Consider the following 18,535-nt stretch of genomic DNA (forward strand, 5'->3'; position numbering starts at 1 on the left):
TTAATTCAATTAAGGCAGGACCTTGTCTTACACTTGTTAACTCTAGTGATCAGGGAGTAACCAAAAAATAAAATGAAAGCATTCATTACCTGGACCAACAATTCTTTTGAAAAGGTAGTGAAATAGTAAGTAGCATGTTCTTCAGGATTACTGTGTCTTGTGCTTCTGGGTCCTATGATAGCACCGTTGTTATCAAAACCTCCATGGAAACAAATGGCAAAATAAATTATACTGGAATTCTCAAAACTGTTGTTCATTAAATACCAAAACACCAAATATCTCAAAAACAACACCAAACACTTACCAATTAGTAGCCCAATCAATGTCAGCAAGAGAGATCATTTTAGATAATTTAATAAAGGGAAACCAATTCAATACATAAGCGAGTATCATAGTATTCTTCCAGCATTATCCAATATTTTTCTTTTCAATCTAACAAATAGTGAAATAACTGAAGATTCAGAAAATCCAAGATAAGTTATATTTTATCTTTTCACTCTAAGCAGTAAGGAGTTGTGGATGGGCCAAACACTCAAAGTATGGAAAAACAAAGAACTTACTGCTTGAGTGCGAGACTGGTAAGGTACCATGTGTGGGTCAGCAGTAATAGTTCTGATTCCTTTGATGACTTCAAAGTTTTGGAAATTATGTTATTATTTTGATTATTTATCCTTTTTTGTCTACATACTCACAGTATAACAGCCTCAATTTATAGGAGGAAAAAAATCTTGTCAAAGGAAACAGGAATGGGTTAAAATAGCCTCTAATGTTAAGAAGATTTTGAAATTTCTTCATATAATACACAATTAATCCTATTTACATTTTTATTGTCTATTTAAGCAAACTATTAATTTCTTCATTTAGGACACACATGAAACTTGATAATACTTATGTATGGCAAATTTCCCTGTATCTTTCCCAAGCTAAGACCATACACATCAAACACCTACCAAGAAGCCATGCATAAAGTCTTCGGTTCAGGGACATATCCCTCCTCAGTACTACATGAAGAGCTGCTGACAAGATCCTGATCATATCTGGTCGAGTGGCCTGAAAAAGTTAAAGATGTAGTTGTATTTCATCACATACAAAAACACATTCTTTTTTTTCCTCTTTAAAAAACATACCACCTTGCAATACGCTCAGAACTTTAGGGCTTATGAGGTAGTTTCATAGAAGACTCATCTGACTCTTCAAACACAGGAATGGTTATTGCCATTTTACAGATTAGGGAACAATAAGAAAAGGTAACGCAGCTGTTTAGTTGCATACGTGAAACTATACCTCAATTATTTTAATCTCCATTTTAAAATTCGTTATCCTATCCAGAATTAGCAAGCTCTGACACAAAACAAAAAATGGAGTAAGATGGAACCAACTCAAGAAAATCATGTCTTTACTCTTTTACATTCATAGCTGTGTCAACTGGTGGTAATTACTTTAGATATTCATGATCTTCATCAATTTCAAGCCTTTCATTTCCTGATCTCTTAAAAATTTTTACCTTGTAGTATTTCAAACATACAGAAAAATATAAAAAATATAATGAATGCTTTTTGTGCCCATATCCAGCTTTAACAAATTTTTTTTCATGTTACTCAAGATCTTCTAAAGAGAAAATAATTTTTCTTTGCATCCTTCCTAATAGCCTTAATTAGATATTTAAAAAATATACTAAAGAAGATCTGGTTTTCACTAAAAGAGGTGAAGTTAAAAGATAACAGGAAGGCAGCTAGTTAAATTGCTATTAATTTTAAGACTATTTCTAGATAATCACTTTAAAAGAGAATCTTGGACCCTGAGCATTAGAAGGTAACGTGGAAATCAATTAGTCTAACAATCACTCTAGAATAAAAAGGGCCTAAGTACTTAGCCAAATTCAAATGTCTGGTTATTGCCTCACCTAGACAGAGAATGGACTTTACAAAAAAATTAACTTTATTTTTGAGAACTGACTTCTTTATCATAGACTTCTCAACTTTTTCCTACGCCATGCTTGACAGTATTAAGCAGCTTACATGTTTTAAAGGAATCTTCGAGAAATAACTGAGATGTTACAGAACACAGATCATCAATAGCCAAAAAATTATGGTCATTCATCTGAACACAGAGGTCTTTATTAATCTAAACAATTCGCAAAGTGTGGCCCCTGAACTCCTGAGGATCTCTAAGACTCTTTCAGGGGGTCCACGAGGTAAAAACTATATTCATGACAATTCCAAAATGTTATCTGCCTTTTTTGATGTGTGGCATTTGCTCTGATTATGCAATGCTGAGTAAAACTGCCAGCATCTTAGCATGAAAAGAAGCAGTACAGCAGTGGCATCTACTGTACTTGTGGTCATGGTATTCTTTACTGCCATATACTTCTAGTAAAATTAAAAACAAAGAAAAAGAAAAGCCAGTTTCACTCAAGAACGTTATTGATGAAGCAGAAGTTTGTTTTATTAAATATTAGTCCCTGAACACACGTCTTTTAATATCCTGTGTAATGAAATGGGGAGTATACACAAAACATTTCTGACATATACTGAAGTATATATGATGGATGACTAGGGGCACATGGGTGGCTCAGTCGGTTGAGCATCCGACTTCGGCCCAGGTCATGATCTCGTGGTCCCTGAGTTTGAGCCCCTTGTCAGGCTCTGTGCTGACAGCTTGGTGCCTGGAGCCTGCTTCAGATTTTGTGTCTCCCTCTCTGCCCCTCCCCCACTCACGCTCTCTCTCTCAAAAAAAAAAAAAAAAAATGATGGATGTCTTGAGGAAAAACACTTGTGTGACTGTTTGCATTGTGAGCTGTACTATCGGCTTTTTTTTTCATCAAATACCACTTTTGCCTGAAAGAGTGATTGATACAAACTATGATTATCAGGCTTGAACACTTGGCACATATTTTCTCAAAAATAAAGTGTCACTGCAACAAAAACAATTCATATTCATCATTACAAATAATAAATTTAGAGCTTCTACGAGAAAATCTGAATTTTTGTTTTAAGATTTTTTGTTTTATTTTTTCAGAAAGAGAGGACAGGAGCAGGGGAGGAGCAGGAGAGAGAGAGAATCTTAAGCAGGCTCCACTCCCAGCACAGAACCCAACATAGGGCTTGATTTCACGACCATGAAATCATGACCTGAGCTGAAATCAAGAGGTGGATGCTTAACTGACTCAGCCACCCAGGCACCCTAAAGATTTTATTTTTTAGTAGTCTCTACACCCAACTTGGTGCTCAAACTTCATTCCTGCCTCCCCCGGCCCCCCCGCCCCACCACTGAGGTCAAGACTCACATGCTCTACTGACTGATCCCACCAGACACCCCGATAAAATCTGTTATTTGGCTTGAAACTGTATGTACTGAATTAAATTGGCTTGAAAGCTTCCCAATACCTAAAAAAATTTACTGATGAGATCAGTGGGGACAGTAAGAAATGTGATAGTTGTTACTATGTTAACCTTTGAAAGATCTGCATAATTCGGCAACTAACATTTTCCAAATAACCAACCATGATGTTACAAAAGCATATTTGGGTAAAACATCCATTCAAGGGTAAGAAAGACCAGCAGGTTTTCATGAAACAGAACATGAAAAGTTTATTGATCTGGTCTCAGATTCCATAGTGCAACTAATTTTTTAAAAACTGCAGCTTATTGAAAGGTGCCTGGGTGGCTCTGTTGATTAAGCATCTGAAACTTGATTTCAGCTCAGGTCATGATCTCTCATGATTTCATGGGTTCAAGTCCCACGTTGGGCCCCACGCTGACAGCACAGAGCCTGCTTGAGATTTTCTCTACCTCTCCCACTCATGTGTACGCGCTCTCTGTCTCTCTCAAAATATATAAACATTTTTAAAAACCACTACTTATTGGGGCGCCTGGGTGGCGCAGTCGGTTAAGCGTCCGACTTCAGCCAGGTCACGATCTCACGGTCCGTGGGTTCGAGCCCCGCGTCAGGCTCTGGGCTGATGGCTCAGAGCCTGGAGCCTGTTTCCGATTCTGTGTCTCCCTCTCTCTCTGTCCCTCCCCCGTTCATGCTCTGTCTCTCTCTGTCCCAAAAATAAATAAACGTTGAAAAAAAAAAAAAAAACAAAAAACAAAACCACTACTTATTGAGTTATGGTGTAGTATCAAAGAAGAATATGCTGTTTTAACAACAACAACAAAAAGACTGCTGAAACACTCCTCCCTATTCCAATTACATATCAGTGTGAGATCAGATTTTTTTTCATATACTTCAAATGAAAGAAAAAAATCACAACAAATTGGATGCAAAAGCAGATATGAACATTTTGTTCCATACTAGAGCATACATTAAAGAAATCTGTGGGGGGCGCCTGGGTGGCGCAGTCGGTTAAGCGTCCGACTTCAGCCAGGTCACGATCTCGCGGTCCGTGAGTTCGAGCCCCGCGTCAGGCTCTGGGCTGATGGCTCGGAGCCTGGAGCCTGTTTCCGATTCTGTGTCTCCCTCTCTCTCTGCCCCTCCCCCGTTCATGCTCTCTCTCTGTCCCAAAAATAAATTAAAAACGTTGAAAAAAAAAATTTAAAAAAAAATAAAAAAATAAAAAATAATAAAAAAAAGAAATCTGTGGAAAATTTCTACTCTATTCACTAATTATTTCAATGTGTTGGAAGAGTTACTTTCATAAAATGTTATCTATACTAACATGATAACTCTGTTACTGTTAGCTTTAAGTAAATTAGTAAATATTTAAAAATCTGTCAGTTTTAATTTCTAGTATGATATAGATAAATCTAACCTCCATAAACAAAAGATTTTTTTTTTTTAGGATCCTCAATATTTTTAGAGAGTATAACAGGGTCCTAAAACCAAAGCATTTGAGAACTGCTGATCTAACATCAGATATGAAGATTACAGATACTGCCACAAAATCTTGAAAAGTACTAATGTTTCCCAATCTTATTTTGAGAAAAAAAAATATTCTTTTTTTTTTTTTTTTAATTTTTTTTAACGTTTATTTATTTTTGAGACAGAGAGAGACAGAGCATGAACAGGGGAGGGGCAGAGAGAGAGGGAGACACAGAATCTGAAACACGCTCCAGGGTCCGAGCTCTCAGCACAGAGCCCGACGTGGGGCTCGAACTCACGGACCATAAGATCATGACCTGAGCCGAAGTCGGACACTTAACCGACCAAGCCACCCAGGCGCCCCGAAAAAAAAAAAACTATTCTTAAGAAAGAAGTCACTACTACTTCTTCTTCTTTTTTTTTTTTTTAAATTTATTTATTTGAAAGAAAGAAAGCGTGCATATGTGCGGGGCTGGAGGCAGGGAGACAGAGACAGAGGGAGAAAGAGAGAGAAAGAGAGAGAAAGAGAGAGAAAGAGAGAGGGAGGGAGGGAGGGAGGGAGGGAGGGAGAGAAAGAGAGAGAATCCCAAGCGGGCTCTGCACTGACAGCACAGAGCTCAATATGGGGCTCGATCTCAGGAACGGTGAGATCATGACTGGGGCTCAAACCAAGAGGTGGACACTCAACAAACTGAGCCACCGAAGTGCCCCGGAAGTCACTTCTTGCTTACTGTTGACATCACCACATATTTCTAATATGGAAAACAATTCTCACTTAAAGGTACAAATGTTAGAGATTAGGGTCAACTTTCCATGAAATAAGTAAAAAGAGTCTAATAACCTGTCAACTGCTGAAGCTCTTAATAGTAATCACTTATGGGACAAGGTAATAAAGGCTCTGTTAAGTTACAATTACAATCAGTATTTGCTTAAAATTATATGCAAGATATGGAAAGAGGAAAATGGAGAACAAAGATGACAACTTCACCCATACTCTCAGGTAATCTAAAAACATGGTATGGTAATAGGTGGAAAATATTGGCTCTGGGTAGGGTACATACTTAAAAAAAACTTTAAACATAGCTATTGTTTTTATAATACAAATTACAGAAGGCAAGGCTTGAGAAAATCTTCTTGGCTGGGAGGGATACAGAGGTAGAGTAAGAAAGTACTGAAGGAAACTCAGCTAAACAAAAGGTTGAGAAACACTGGTCTAATGAGATTACAAATTAAGTTCTTCCCAGTTTAAGTCTACCATGACTTAATCCCTCACATTTTATTGAGTCACCTATCATACACTGAAGGAGTAAAAAATGTTGAATGCCTGGAAGGGAAGAAAGACGGGGAAGGTTTAAGAGTAAAGGTCAATACATTTTTTTTCAATAAAGATCCAGATAATAGACATTTTAAGCTTTTGAGCCATATACGTTATTTTAGCATATTCAAATCAAACTCATTATTACCTTGTGAGCTGTATGCCCACCCCTATACTGGTAAGTTCAGACTACACTGATGTCCCAGCAGGTGTTTCTGTGAAAAGTCAGAGACAGAATAAAGGCTTCTGGTTTAAGGATGGAACATTTAAAAAAATTGAAACTGAGTATAGTTTGTGTCCCAATTAGGGGCAATATAGACAATGAAGTATAAAATTCTCCAATTATTAACAACTCAATTTCAAACCGAATAAAGTAATAAAGAAAAAGCTGAGTATGACAAATCATAATGAAAATCCACCAGTTTATCTACTAACCACAGCTCTGACAAAACTCCCAAACAATAGTCTTTTCTGCTAATGACTTTTTAGAAATAAAGTTTTCCAAGGCAGAAATTCTTCATATCTTATTACTTTTGTTGTACCATTCTGAATGTTCACATATTGGTGCTCATAACTTTTCAAAGTTTAGAACTCGAAAGAATTTAGACCATTTCTTTAAAAATGAGAACATTGATTCAGTTAAGTTCTACCAGTGAAACACTTCACTCATGATTTGTTAACTGCTCTCATTTGTAATAAAAGTACTAGAGAATGTCACAGTGACTGAATATCTGGCTTTCCAACAGCCAACACTGCTAAAGTTCTAACATACATCACCAAATCGCCAAACCAAGAAAAGGTAACATCATGACAGAGATAACAGCTAGGTGAACCTAGGTCTCAGAGACCTGCCTCACTCAGAGTTAGCAATGATTATCTTTTGGTTTTCATAGGTTACAACTTTTTTAAAAGGTATGAAATTTTAAAATTTCAATTTCCATGTTCTTATCCAAATCAATAAACCTTTTTTTCCCCCAAATTCCCAAAAATTCCACTCCTTGAAAAATTTGCTTTTTATGTATTATACTTACAAATTTATAAAACAAAAGAATTCAACCTAAATTCTATTAAAAAAAATAACTACATGAGGAATCTAGGATTTTCCAAAGAATTCCTTATGTTAATATCATTATTAATGTTGTTACCTGACTCATGTGGAAGGGAAAACAGAAGAGTATGAGGTCCAGTGTGCTTCTCTGTACAAGTACACTTGAGTCCTGCACGGAAGTACTTACTGCTTCTACCTGAAATAAAAGAGCCTTTAACATCTCTTGTCTGTTACATTGGGAAATATTTACTGTGCAAATGGAATGTTTCATTTTTTCCAATAAATAAAAGTTTGCTTCTCAGTTTCTTATCACTAATTAAAATGTATTTATATTATTTTGAATAAATAGGTAAATATATTATGAGGGCTTAAAAAAAATTAAGGCACACAAAAGAGTATACAGCAAAAAGTTCTCTCCCATATCTATCTCCCAACCGACTTCTTTTCTACAATGCAACCAGTATTATTGGTGACTATTTTCTGAAATGTAAGTAAATAAAAACATACATGCATATATCCCAAACTTTGCTTTTCTCTTTTAACAATATATTTTGGAGATCTTTTCTTAACACTACATAAAGAGCTTCATTATTTTTTCATGGTCAAAGAGATACTCTATTTCATAGATGAATCCTAATTTTTTAATAGGTTCCTAATAATAGACACTAGTACTGTTGGTAAATATTTACTAAATAATGCTGCAACATATAATATACAGATGTACATTATAGGATAAATCCCTTAAAGTAGAATCTCTGGGTCTTGGGGATATGCATTTGCAACATGAATAGAATGCTTCCCATTAAGGTTATGTACATTTATATTCTCACCAGCTATGTGTGACAATTTGTTTTTTCATGTTTACTCACGTTTTTTTTTTTTTTTTTTTTTAATTTTTGCCAATCTGATGTATGACAATTGGTATCCTGGTGTAAATTTTTATTTCTATTATAAGTAATAGAGCATCTTTTCATATGTTTATTTGTATTTCTATTAGGTAAATTATCTGTTCAAACCCATTTTTCCACTTGATTGTGAATAGTTGCTTATTTATTTATAGTAGCTCCTTGAATAACAATGAAGTTAGTCCTTTGTGATATGTTACAAATAGTTTTTCAATTATGACATTTATTTTTTAAAGAAATAAAGTGACTTGTTTAAAATTTCCATTAACTCATTAAAAGGAAATGTTAACAATACATTTAAAAATCTGCATCAAAATGGTATAGTCATTTTGGAAAATTGGCAGTGTTTTATAAACTTAAACATACACTAGAAGAAAACACAGGAGGAAATGTTTGTGATCTTAAATTAGACACAATTTCTTGTATCTAACACTAAAAGCACAAATGACAAAAAACAGATTAACTGGACTTGATCAGAGTTAAAATTTTTGTGCTTCCAAGGACAGTATCAAGAAAATGAGAAGACAAGTCCACAAAATGAGAGAATATATTTATAAATCACAGACACAAGGGTTTAACATCCAGAATATATAAAGAACTCCTACAGTTCAACAACAAAAAGGAAATAATACAATAATGGGAAAAGAATTTGAAGAGACACTTCTCCAAAGAAGATATAAAAATGGCCAATAACCACAGGAAAATATGTTCAATGTCATTAGACATTAGGGAAATGCAAATCAAAACCGTAACGAAATAACACTTCACACCTGCTAAGGTGTCCTATATAAAAAGACAGACAATAACAACGTTTGAAAACGATGTGACAAATGGGAACCCTCATGTATTGCTGGTGGAAAAATAAACTGGTGTAGTCACTTTGGAAAAGTTTGCCAGTTCCTCAAAGTTAAACACAGGTACCATATGACCCAGTAATTCCACTACTAAATCAAATGAAAACCTATGCTGACACAAAAACATAGGTGTTCAGCATGTTCTGAACATAAATGTTCAGACCATTATTTATAATAGCCAGAAAAGAAGTAAGTCAAATGTCCATCAGCTGATGGACAGCTAAATAAAATGTGGTATTCTCCATACAAAGTAGTATTATTCAACCTATAAAAAGAAATGAAGTACTGATACATGCTTCAACATAGGTGAATATTGAAAACATTGTGGTAATTTATAAAGGGCTCTATATTGTATAAGTGCATTAGTATGAAATGTCTAGAATAGGCAAATCTATAGAAACAGGAAGATTAATGGTTACTAGTGGCAGGAGCAAGGGAAAAATGTAGTGAGATTAACGACTATGGGGTTTCTTTTTGAGGTGATAAAAAGGTTTTCAGAATTAGATAAGTGATAATTGCATAACTTTGTGGAAAAAGTTGAATTGTACAATTCAAAAGGATAAATTTTACGGTATGTGAATTATTTAATAAAGCTGTTACTTAAAAAAGTTAACATACCTTTACAATATGAACCATTTAGGAATCCTATTCCTAAATACTTTCCCAGGAAATAAAAACATATTTCTACACAAACAACTGTACGCAACTGTTTATAGCAGCTTTATTCATTACTGCCCAAACCAGAAACAAACGTTAACTGGTGAATGAATAAACAAACTGTGGTACATTCATACAATACAATACTACACAGCAATGTAAAGGAACTAACTACTGATATATACAAACACATGGATGAATCTCAAATGTTATACAAAGTGAAAGAAACCAGACTTAATGGCTGATATTGTATGATTCCATCTATGTAATGTTCTAGAAAAAGCACAACTATAGAAACAGAAACCAGACCAGTGTTTGCAAGGGCCTGGGAACACAGGGTAAGAGAAGTAACCACAAAGGAGCACAGAAGAACTTTGTGGGGTGATATAAATGTTCTTTATCTTGATTAGTGTATTGATTACCTGACTATAGGCATTTGTCAAAATTCATACAACTGTACACACAAGATGTTATTTTCAGTGTATGTTTATTACAGTTTAATAAATGTAACCAAAATCTGCATAAAAATCTCATAATCAGATGGGAGAAAAGTATGGGATGGTTAATCACAATTTTTAAAAAAACTTTTCAAAGTGCCTTTGAGGGTTTGTTGTTTACTCTTTGCTAGTTTTCAGAGATAGCACTACAGAGATAAAAGGTTTCCTTTTGTTCTTCATCTAGAAATTAAAAAGTTTAATCAATGTGATTTTTTTGGTACAATTTTTCACCATCTACTTTGGTACTAGAGATCTTCTTGCAAAATTCCCATATAGAATCTAAAACCCATCTTTCCCATAATGAAAGCTATGCTTGAAGAGAAGGTTCGCTTGGGTATAATTAATGTGGCTATATTAACAGTGGTCTGATCAGTTAGCAAGATGGTAATAAGGACCATTTATTTGCTTGAATAACAGTTGGAGATAACATATAACCTACAATTCTTTTTCCATGAAAAGAAATTTTTGAAGATTTTAAAAAGAATAATTAGTGACTAATTTTGTCTTTAAGTTTCCTTGATGAAAAGTGTAAGCTCCGTGAAAATAGGAACTTTGTGGCACGATTCTCAATGTCTGTCTGTAATAGTGTGCCTGGCTCTTGAGAAGTATGTTAAATGAGCAACCACATATAGACCTACCATTAGCTCAATATCACTGCCAATTATATAAAGTTGATCTTCCATGGAAAGTTTTCTGTTCAAATGGGCGAGAACATATGTGATTCCTGGTAAACGCACAGCAGGACTGGTGAGAAGACTCCCCCAGAGGGCACTGTAGAATGCGGACTGGTCCACTGCAGCAGCAACCTTCTCCAGCAAAGTGTTTGTTCTGAGGTACAAAACAGAGTGGCTTAACAAGAGAAGCATTTAGGGGGCACCTGGGTGGCTCAGCTGGTTAAGCATCGAACTCTTGACTTCGGCTCAGGTCATGATCTCATGGTTTGTGAGATCCAGTCCCATGCCGGGCTTTGCCCTGATAGTGCAGAGCAACTTGGGATCCTTTCTCTCCCTCTCTCTCTCTGCTCCTCCCCAACTTGTGTTCTCTCCCTTTCTCCCAGAAATAAACATTAAAAAAAAAGAGAGAAGCATTTAGTTTCACAGTGTTAAAAATAAATTCTTCTTTTCTGGAATGTATGAAAGCATTCACAGTATAGTTTACATGCCGTGCCCTGGAGACAAATGTGATAGACTGGGAGAAGCACATACTTTAGAGGACTGGATTTAAGTCCTGGCTCCCCCATTTACTAGCTGTAAGTTGGAGAAATCAGTTAATCTTTCTTCAGTTTCCCAATCTGTAAAATGAAGACAATGACAACAAAAAGAACACCCCAAGTCCTATCTACGTTAGTGAGTTGTTAAACACCATATACATTCATATTTATTTTTTAATTTTTATTTATGTTTAATTTTTATTTACTTTTAATTTAATTTTATTTCATTTTATCTTATTTGAGAGAGAGAGAAAGAGAGAATCTTAAGCAGGCTCCATGCTTAGTACAGAGCCTGACATGGTGCTCGATCCCATGACCTTGGGTGGGATCATGACCTGAGCCGAAATCAAGAGTCAGATGCTCAGACTGAGCCACCCAGGCGTCCCAGACCACCATATACATTTTAGTTAACAGTAATCCTGTAGCAGAAAATATTTTCTCTTGGATTTCTATGAAATTCTTAAAGGACATTTTCCAAATGTTTCCTTTTCTTTGAAATCATATTATGCAACTCACAATAACTTTGGGAGTGTCTTGGGGATTCTAGCAGGGGAATGTAGCTACTCATATATCCTTGACCAAAGAACAGTACTCCTCTATCAGGGAAGATCATCCCTTTCAACTAAGCACACAGCTTTGGGAGGGGCACACATGGAGTGGTGAGGGAAGAGGGAGACACCTGCTTAGCGAGCCAGGTCAGCTAAATCAACCCTGGCGATCAAATCAATGGGGGGACAGATATCACAGCCAGATCGCCCTCACATCTTATAATTTACAAAACTTTAATGAATTACACCTATAACAAAATCAAAGATATATTATTGCTTTATTAAGGACTGCATTCAAAAATTAATTACTTATGATTAGTTTCAAATATAGAATAATGTAATATATAAAAACTTATTACACTGTAGTAGAGTCAGAATCAAAAGAATCTGATGATGCGTTCTACTGTTTACTTGCTCTGTGACTTAACCTAACACTGTACTCCCTTCTGGCCTTAATATATCTATAGATTAAAAGAACACATTTATCAATCCCTTTATTATACTTTGTGTTGAAAAGCTACTAAAACATAATGCTATGGTCTGAATGTCTCCTCAAAAGGTCATATTAAAACCCTATCCTCCCAAAATGATGGCATCAGGAGAAGTGGAGCTTTTGGGAGATGCGTAAGTCATGAGTTCTTATGAAAGAAATCCCACAGAACTCTGTAGCCCCTTCCACTATGTGAGGACACCAGCTACGAACCAGGGAGAGGGCCCTCACCAGAATATGACCATGCTGGTACTCAGATAATGACTTCTAGCTTTTACAACTCGGACAAATAAATTTGCTGTTCATTAGCTGTTCATTTTGTTACAGCAGCTCAAACTGACTAAGACACATTAACAAGACAAAACACAGACTATAGCCCTAAAAATCATTATTCACTGTTATATTTTTAATTGCAACTAGCAAACTTAAGTGCTTCCCTTAGAATACAACAATTTAAAATTTAAAATAAAATGGACTTATACACTAAATGAAATAAAACATATGTTTCTAAAACTGTAAGCAAGTAAGTAAAAAAGTTAACAAAAGAAAATGATAAATTTTGAGGACCAAAATTATATTTTCTCAAAGTAGCTCAGGAGTGTAATCTAGTATTTTCAGGGTTAGAGTCTGACTATATTACAGAAACATATAAACCACCATAAAATAGAGTAACTGGTGAGTGCTCTAGAATAAATTAAATTTAAGTCATTAAGTGTACTCATAAAATTAAGTTTGGCCTTTTTTATGTTTGCTACCTCAACTCATAATTTCATTTTTGGTGAGAATATCAGTAACAAGCTATTAAAGATAGTTAACACCATCATGTGCTGTCTACAACTATAAACTTCCTAAGAAATAATAGGCTCCAAGATGCATTAATTCATATTCTTTGAAAAATTAAAATATCAAGAGCATCATGTCAACAGCCAGTAAAACATCACTGTACTTGGTGTTAGGCTCTTTTCTACCACTAAGAATTTAAAAACTGTTGGCACATGGTTCAATTTCCCATTCTTTTATTAATCTAAATCCTTATATATTGTATTATTTTAAATTATGGGTCACAATTTTTTGAGCGACTTACATGTGCTAGGAACTGGACTGATTTCATTATTATAACAACAGAATGAAATAAGTATTATGTGTGTTTTATAGATGAGGAAACTTAAAAAACTTCAGACATGTTAAAAAAACTTTCTTTTTAGCTAGGATTTGAACCCAGTCATCTATCTCCCAAGTCTGTGCTCTTAGCTATATTTTCAGTGCAATACACAAACTAGATATATTACAATAATTATTTTTTGCTACAGAAATCTTCACGTGATATATTCAAGGGTCTAGAATAATTAATTTTTGTGATGTTAAAACATTATCGATCCAAGGATACTTGGTGACAAATCCAGGCCTTTGATCACTTAGTGGCAACAACAGTAGCACCATTTCACCTCTCGTAGTACTCCGATCCTTCTTCTAAGCCAGGCAGAATACCAGTTAGCAATCCTTGTAGACCAGGCTTCAGCGTTTTACCCAAAGGCAGGTAATATATCTCATACAAACTTAGCAATGTTGGTTTCACAGACATGGCAGCATTTGCAAGTAGAGGAAATAATCCAGAACTGTTTAAAAACATAGAAATAAATGGGGGTAAGGAGAAGCACATTAACTACAAAATATTAATTCATATGCACATATGATGAGGGAGTGTGGGGCAAGCTGAGGGCAAAATACAGGCTGGCAGACCCTTTCCCCCAGGTAGAATATGTGTAGATAATATGTGTGAACACTCCTGGCTACCCAAGAACAAAGGAAAGGGTGCTTGCCATGGTGATGTGGGAAACTAAGGCTAATGAAACATTAAATCCCCTTATTGCCTACAGCCCATTGACAAATCCATGAAACAGGCAGTGTGACTTCCCTCTAGGAGCTCAGTTGCCTTTGCTTTGCTAGGGGCAAAAGAGAATCTTAGCTTAACATTAACCCAACCTCGAGGATCCTGTAAGCCTACTTTAACATATAAAAATCCCTCAGGAGCACCTGGGTGGCTCAGTTGGTTAAGTGTCCCACTTTGGCTCAGGTCATGATCTCATAAAGTTCATGAGTTCGGGCCCCACGTCGGGCTCTGTGCTGACAGCTCAGAGCCTGGAGCCTGCTTTGGATTCTGTGTCTCCCTCTCTTTCTGTTCCTCCCCTGCTCACTCTCTCTCTCTCTCTCTCAAAAAGAAATAAACATTAAAAAATTAAAAAAAAATTCCTTTGGAAACTTCCTTTATCTCAACTGCCCCAAGATATGTGCTGGCAATCATACTCCAAGCTTATGGCCTCCTGATATCCATCTGAAGGGTCTCATGACTGACATTTTATTAAATGGTAATAAATGGCATTTCCCTAGCAAAAGCTAGACTCTCAAGGTCCTGGAGACCTTGCATCCAAAGTACCTTCGAGACTTACTCTATCCCTGACTCCCTCCCAACCTGAAGGTATATAATCAGTTACCCATCATGACCCCAGTGCAGCTCTTGCTGCCCATGGGTCCCGTCCCCATGCTTTAATAAAATCGCCTTTTTGCACCAAAGATGTCTTTAAGAATTCTTTCTTGGCTACTGGCTCTGGACCACGCCACCATCATCCCAAAATTTCATCACCTACATATGTATATAAACCTTAATTTATATTTTGATGAAATAAGTTATACCGATTGGCTCAAAATGATATCCTGCATATTGATGACTTCTACTTCCATTAAACCCAGATTTCTCACCTAAGTTTCAGACTCAAAAGCCAGTGGCTAGCTAGCTAGCTAGCTATTTCACAGTCTTCAAATGTCACAATTTTAAAATATGGCATCACCATCTGTCTGGGTGACCAAAAAGCTATAAATTTAAAAGTGATCCTTTACCCTTTAAAAAAAATCTTCTCTAACTTATAATCAATCACCAAGTTTTCTCTCCAAGTCACTCTTCTAGATATTTTTTAAATACTGTAAATTATCTCCATCTCTACCACACTTTTTCTTAGAAGACACCACCATTATATACAGCTCAGTCATCATGACTTACCACATACTGCTTCAGTATTGCCCTGAAGCAGCTGTCCTCAGTAAAACTTTTCATTGGCTTCCTGTTGCCTTTAGGATACAGTCTAGTTTAACACAGTTTTAACATTTTGCTACTCCATATCTCTGTACAGCTCACATAAACTCACCCATTTTACTCCTGCACCCTCTGCTCCAGCTATACTGAAGAATTCCTTTCAGGTTTGTTTTAAATCCTTCCATGCTCTTTTTAGCGTCCAGGCCTTTCCACAAGCTGTTCTGACAGGTTCAATTACTGCTCCCTTACTTCTGTCCTTTTTGTTGACTCCTAGACTTTCAGGAATTAGCCTAAGCCATTCCCTGGAGGAGAATGTCTCTTAATTAGACTAGGTTAGGCTCCCTATTTTATATTCCCATAGTACCCAATACTTATTTATTCTAGTAAGTAATTCTGTTTTTATTAATTCTAATAAGTAATTCCGTAAATATCAGAAAGCAAGGTACCAGGCCTATCTTTCTGTTTCTGTATCCTAAGTCCCTAGCACCAAGTCCTCTTGCACTTAGTGACTGCTTAACAAATGAATTAAGAATCTCCTGCTCTTAGTTTGTACAGTAAATAGAGGTCATCAAGAGAGAACTCCCTGAGTTTCCCACATTCCTGCCTCTAATTTTAGGCAGTCTGATATAAATTTATAGTTGAAGCCTCCTCAAAGCTACCTTCCTCCATAAACTGCAGCGTCCAATGCCGACCTTTGCCAGAATCCTGCTTCATCCATTTTCCTTTTCACACTTTTAATTTCTTTCTCTTTTTTAAAATATTTTATTTTTTAAGTAATCTCTACACCCAACACGGCACTCAAACTGACAACCCAGAGATCAAGAGTTGCATACTATGAGCTAACCAGGTGCCCCCTTTCTGATAACTTCTATCTATCTTCTTCCACTTACATCTTTGCCTTTCAACACAATTGTGGTTATCTGTGAGTCTAAAAAGAGAATAAATTACAACAACAAAATCCCAAATCCTTTATCTTCACTGCATTCTGGCTTGAACCTATCTTCCCATTTCAATTAAAAAAAAAAAAAAGTATGCATTTTCCCCTATTTATCACCTGTCATCTGATCTTCGATCAGGATACTTCTATGCCCTCTAATAAAACTATTCTCATTATCATCAGCAACGTCTATTAACTGCCAGATCCTATGCTCTATTTTCAGCCCTTTTACTATTTGCTTTGCCTGTAATATTTGATACTGTCACCCACAACTTTCCGTTGAAACTCTCTTCCCTTTTGGCTTCCACGTTAGCTATTTCCTGCTACATTTTCTATCTCTGACTCTTGTTCCCCTTCACTGACTAAATATTCACAGAATGGTCTTCCTTTTCCTTCCTTCTTATTCACAATGTACCTGGGTGATCTCAATTATTCTCATGGCTTCAACTGCCACCTAAATGATCACCGCTCTAAAATCTCTCCCCAGCCTGAGGTTCAAATTTGTTTTACCAAAATCTTACATACACATTTAAGACTTTGTAGTACTCAAACTGCACATCTAGCCTTCTTAGTAACACAACCATATACTGTATCATGTTTAAAAAAATAAGCCCAAAGAGGCAAGATGATATTTTATCAAAATATAGTTTATACAAGTTTAAAAAGTCTTTGTATGTAATTATGCTAAACCATAAACCTCGAGATTAAAGAAATTACTTAATGAAAAATAAAAAGTCCAACATTAATATAAACTTTAGTTTTTAAATTAGGTATGCTTTTAACAACTATAGAATAGCAATATAATTTTACTCCAAAATGTGTATGTGAGAATGTCTGCCATATTTAGAAATGGTTTTCTAGAAGTGGTATTCTAGAGATAATTTACTATTTTTATGTAACATACCAGTGACAAAATGAGATATACTGTAATTTATTTTTTATTTTTTTTAATGCTTATTTTTGAGAGAGAGAGAGAGAGAGAGAGAGAGACCAGAGGATGAGCAGGGAAGAGGCAGAGAGAGAGGGAGACACAGATTTGAAGCAGGCTCCAGGCTCTCAGCTGTCAGCACAGACTCTGACGCAGGGTTCGAACCCACTGTCTGTGAGATAATGACCTGAGCTGAAGTCAGACACTCAACCGACTGAGTCACCCAGATGCTCCAGATATACTGCAATTTTGTAAAATAGCTATGTTTCTTAAGGTAAAATTTGTGTTATTTTAAAGTTGAAAAAGTAGCAGGCATGAATTATAAAAGAAAAATATTGCATTAAGGAAGGAAAATCCAGGGGCGCCTGGGTGGCTCAGTTGGTTAAGCGTCCGACTTCAGCTCAGGTCATGTCTCACAGTCCGTGAGTTCGAGCCCTGTGTCGGGCTCTGTGCAACAGCTTGGAGCCTGGAGCCTGCTTCAGATTCTGTGTCTCCCTCTCTCTCTGCCCCTCCCCTGCTCATGCTCTGTCTCTCTCTGTCTCAAAAATAAATAAAAACATTTAAAAAAATTAAAAATTTAAAAATTAAAAAAAAAAAGAAAAGAAAGGAAAATCTATCAGTTAATAGAGAATTACACACATTGATTCAGCAATTCTCAGCTTTTCTTTTTAAGTGCTTTCTCTTTGGAATGTAGTATTTATTACTATTAAAAACCTGTTACTGACTTCAGATGGTATTTTTAAGACATCCATGCAGAATTTAAAGATAAAACATATATGCACAGTAAGGCAAATCAGCAAAGCTAAAAGTTTGCATTAAAAAAAAAAACTGAAGTGATAAACCCATGACAAGACTGACCAAAGTAAAAAAAAAAAAAAAAAAGAAATGAGGTCTGAGTTACCAATGTCAAGACTGAAAGAGGAAAACTAGATATATACATGCAAAAGAATGAAACTAGACCCCTATCCTATGCCACACACAAAAGTTAACTTGAATTAGGGACTTAAATATAAGGCCAGAAACTATAAAATTCTTAGAAGGAAACATAGGGGGAAAGCTCCTTGATATTGGTCTTAGAAATGATATTTTGGATATGAAACCTAAAGCACAAGCAAAAAAAGCAAAAATAAACAACCAGGACTACATCAAATGAAAAAGCTACTGCACAGTAAAAGATGATCAATAAACCAAAAAGTCAATCCATCGAATGAGAGAAAATATTTGTAAACCACATATCTAATAAAGAATTAATATC

At 35.7% G+C, this 18,535-nt stretch overlaps 1 protein-coding gene across 10 annotated transcripts in view; it reads right to left on the bottom strand.

Annotated features, from left to right (window-relative positions):
• The window catches only part of DOP1A (DOP1 leucine zipper like protein A), a 111,933-nt gene that overhangs the window by 54,461 nt on the left and 38,937 nt on the right, over positions 1–18,535 (bottom strand). For 6 of the 10 annotated variants that reach the window (XM_053904690.1, XM_053904687.1, XM_053904692.1 and 3 more), the window contains exons 4-8: positions 13,773–13,943; positions 10,714–10,907; positions 7,264–7,358; positions 951–1,050; positions 90–199 (exon numbers count right to left, since the gene is read on the bottom strand). In XM_053904690.1, coding sequence (XP_053760665.1) covers positions 90–199; positions 951–1,050; positions 7,264–7,358; positions 10,714–10,907; positions 13,773–13,943 — 670 coding nt within the window. Of the gene's footprint in view, positions 1–89; positions 200–950; positions 1,051–6,266; positions 6,328–7,263; positions 7,359–10,713; positions 10,908–13,772; positions 13,944–18,535 lie in introns of those variants that run through there. The other 4 variants (XM_053904689.1, XM_053904686.1, XM_053904694.1 and 1 more) reach the window with 3 other exon arrangements.

The sequence above is a fragment of the Panthera pardus genome, unplaced genomic scaffold (genome assembly GCF_024362965.1).
Source record: "Panthera pardus isolate Hobbes unplaced genomic scaffold, ASM2436296v1 HiC_scaffold_17, whole genome shotgun sequence".
Classification (NCBI taxonomy): Eukaryota; Metazoa; Chordata; class Mammalia; order Carnivora; family Felidae; genus Panthera; species Panthera pardus.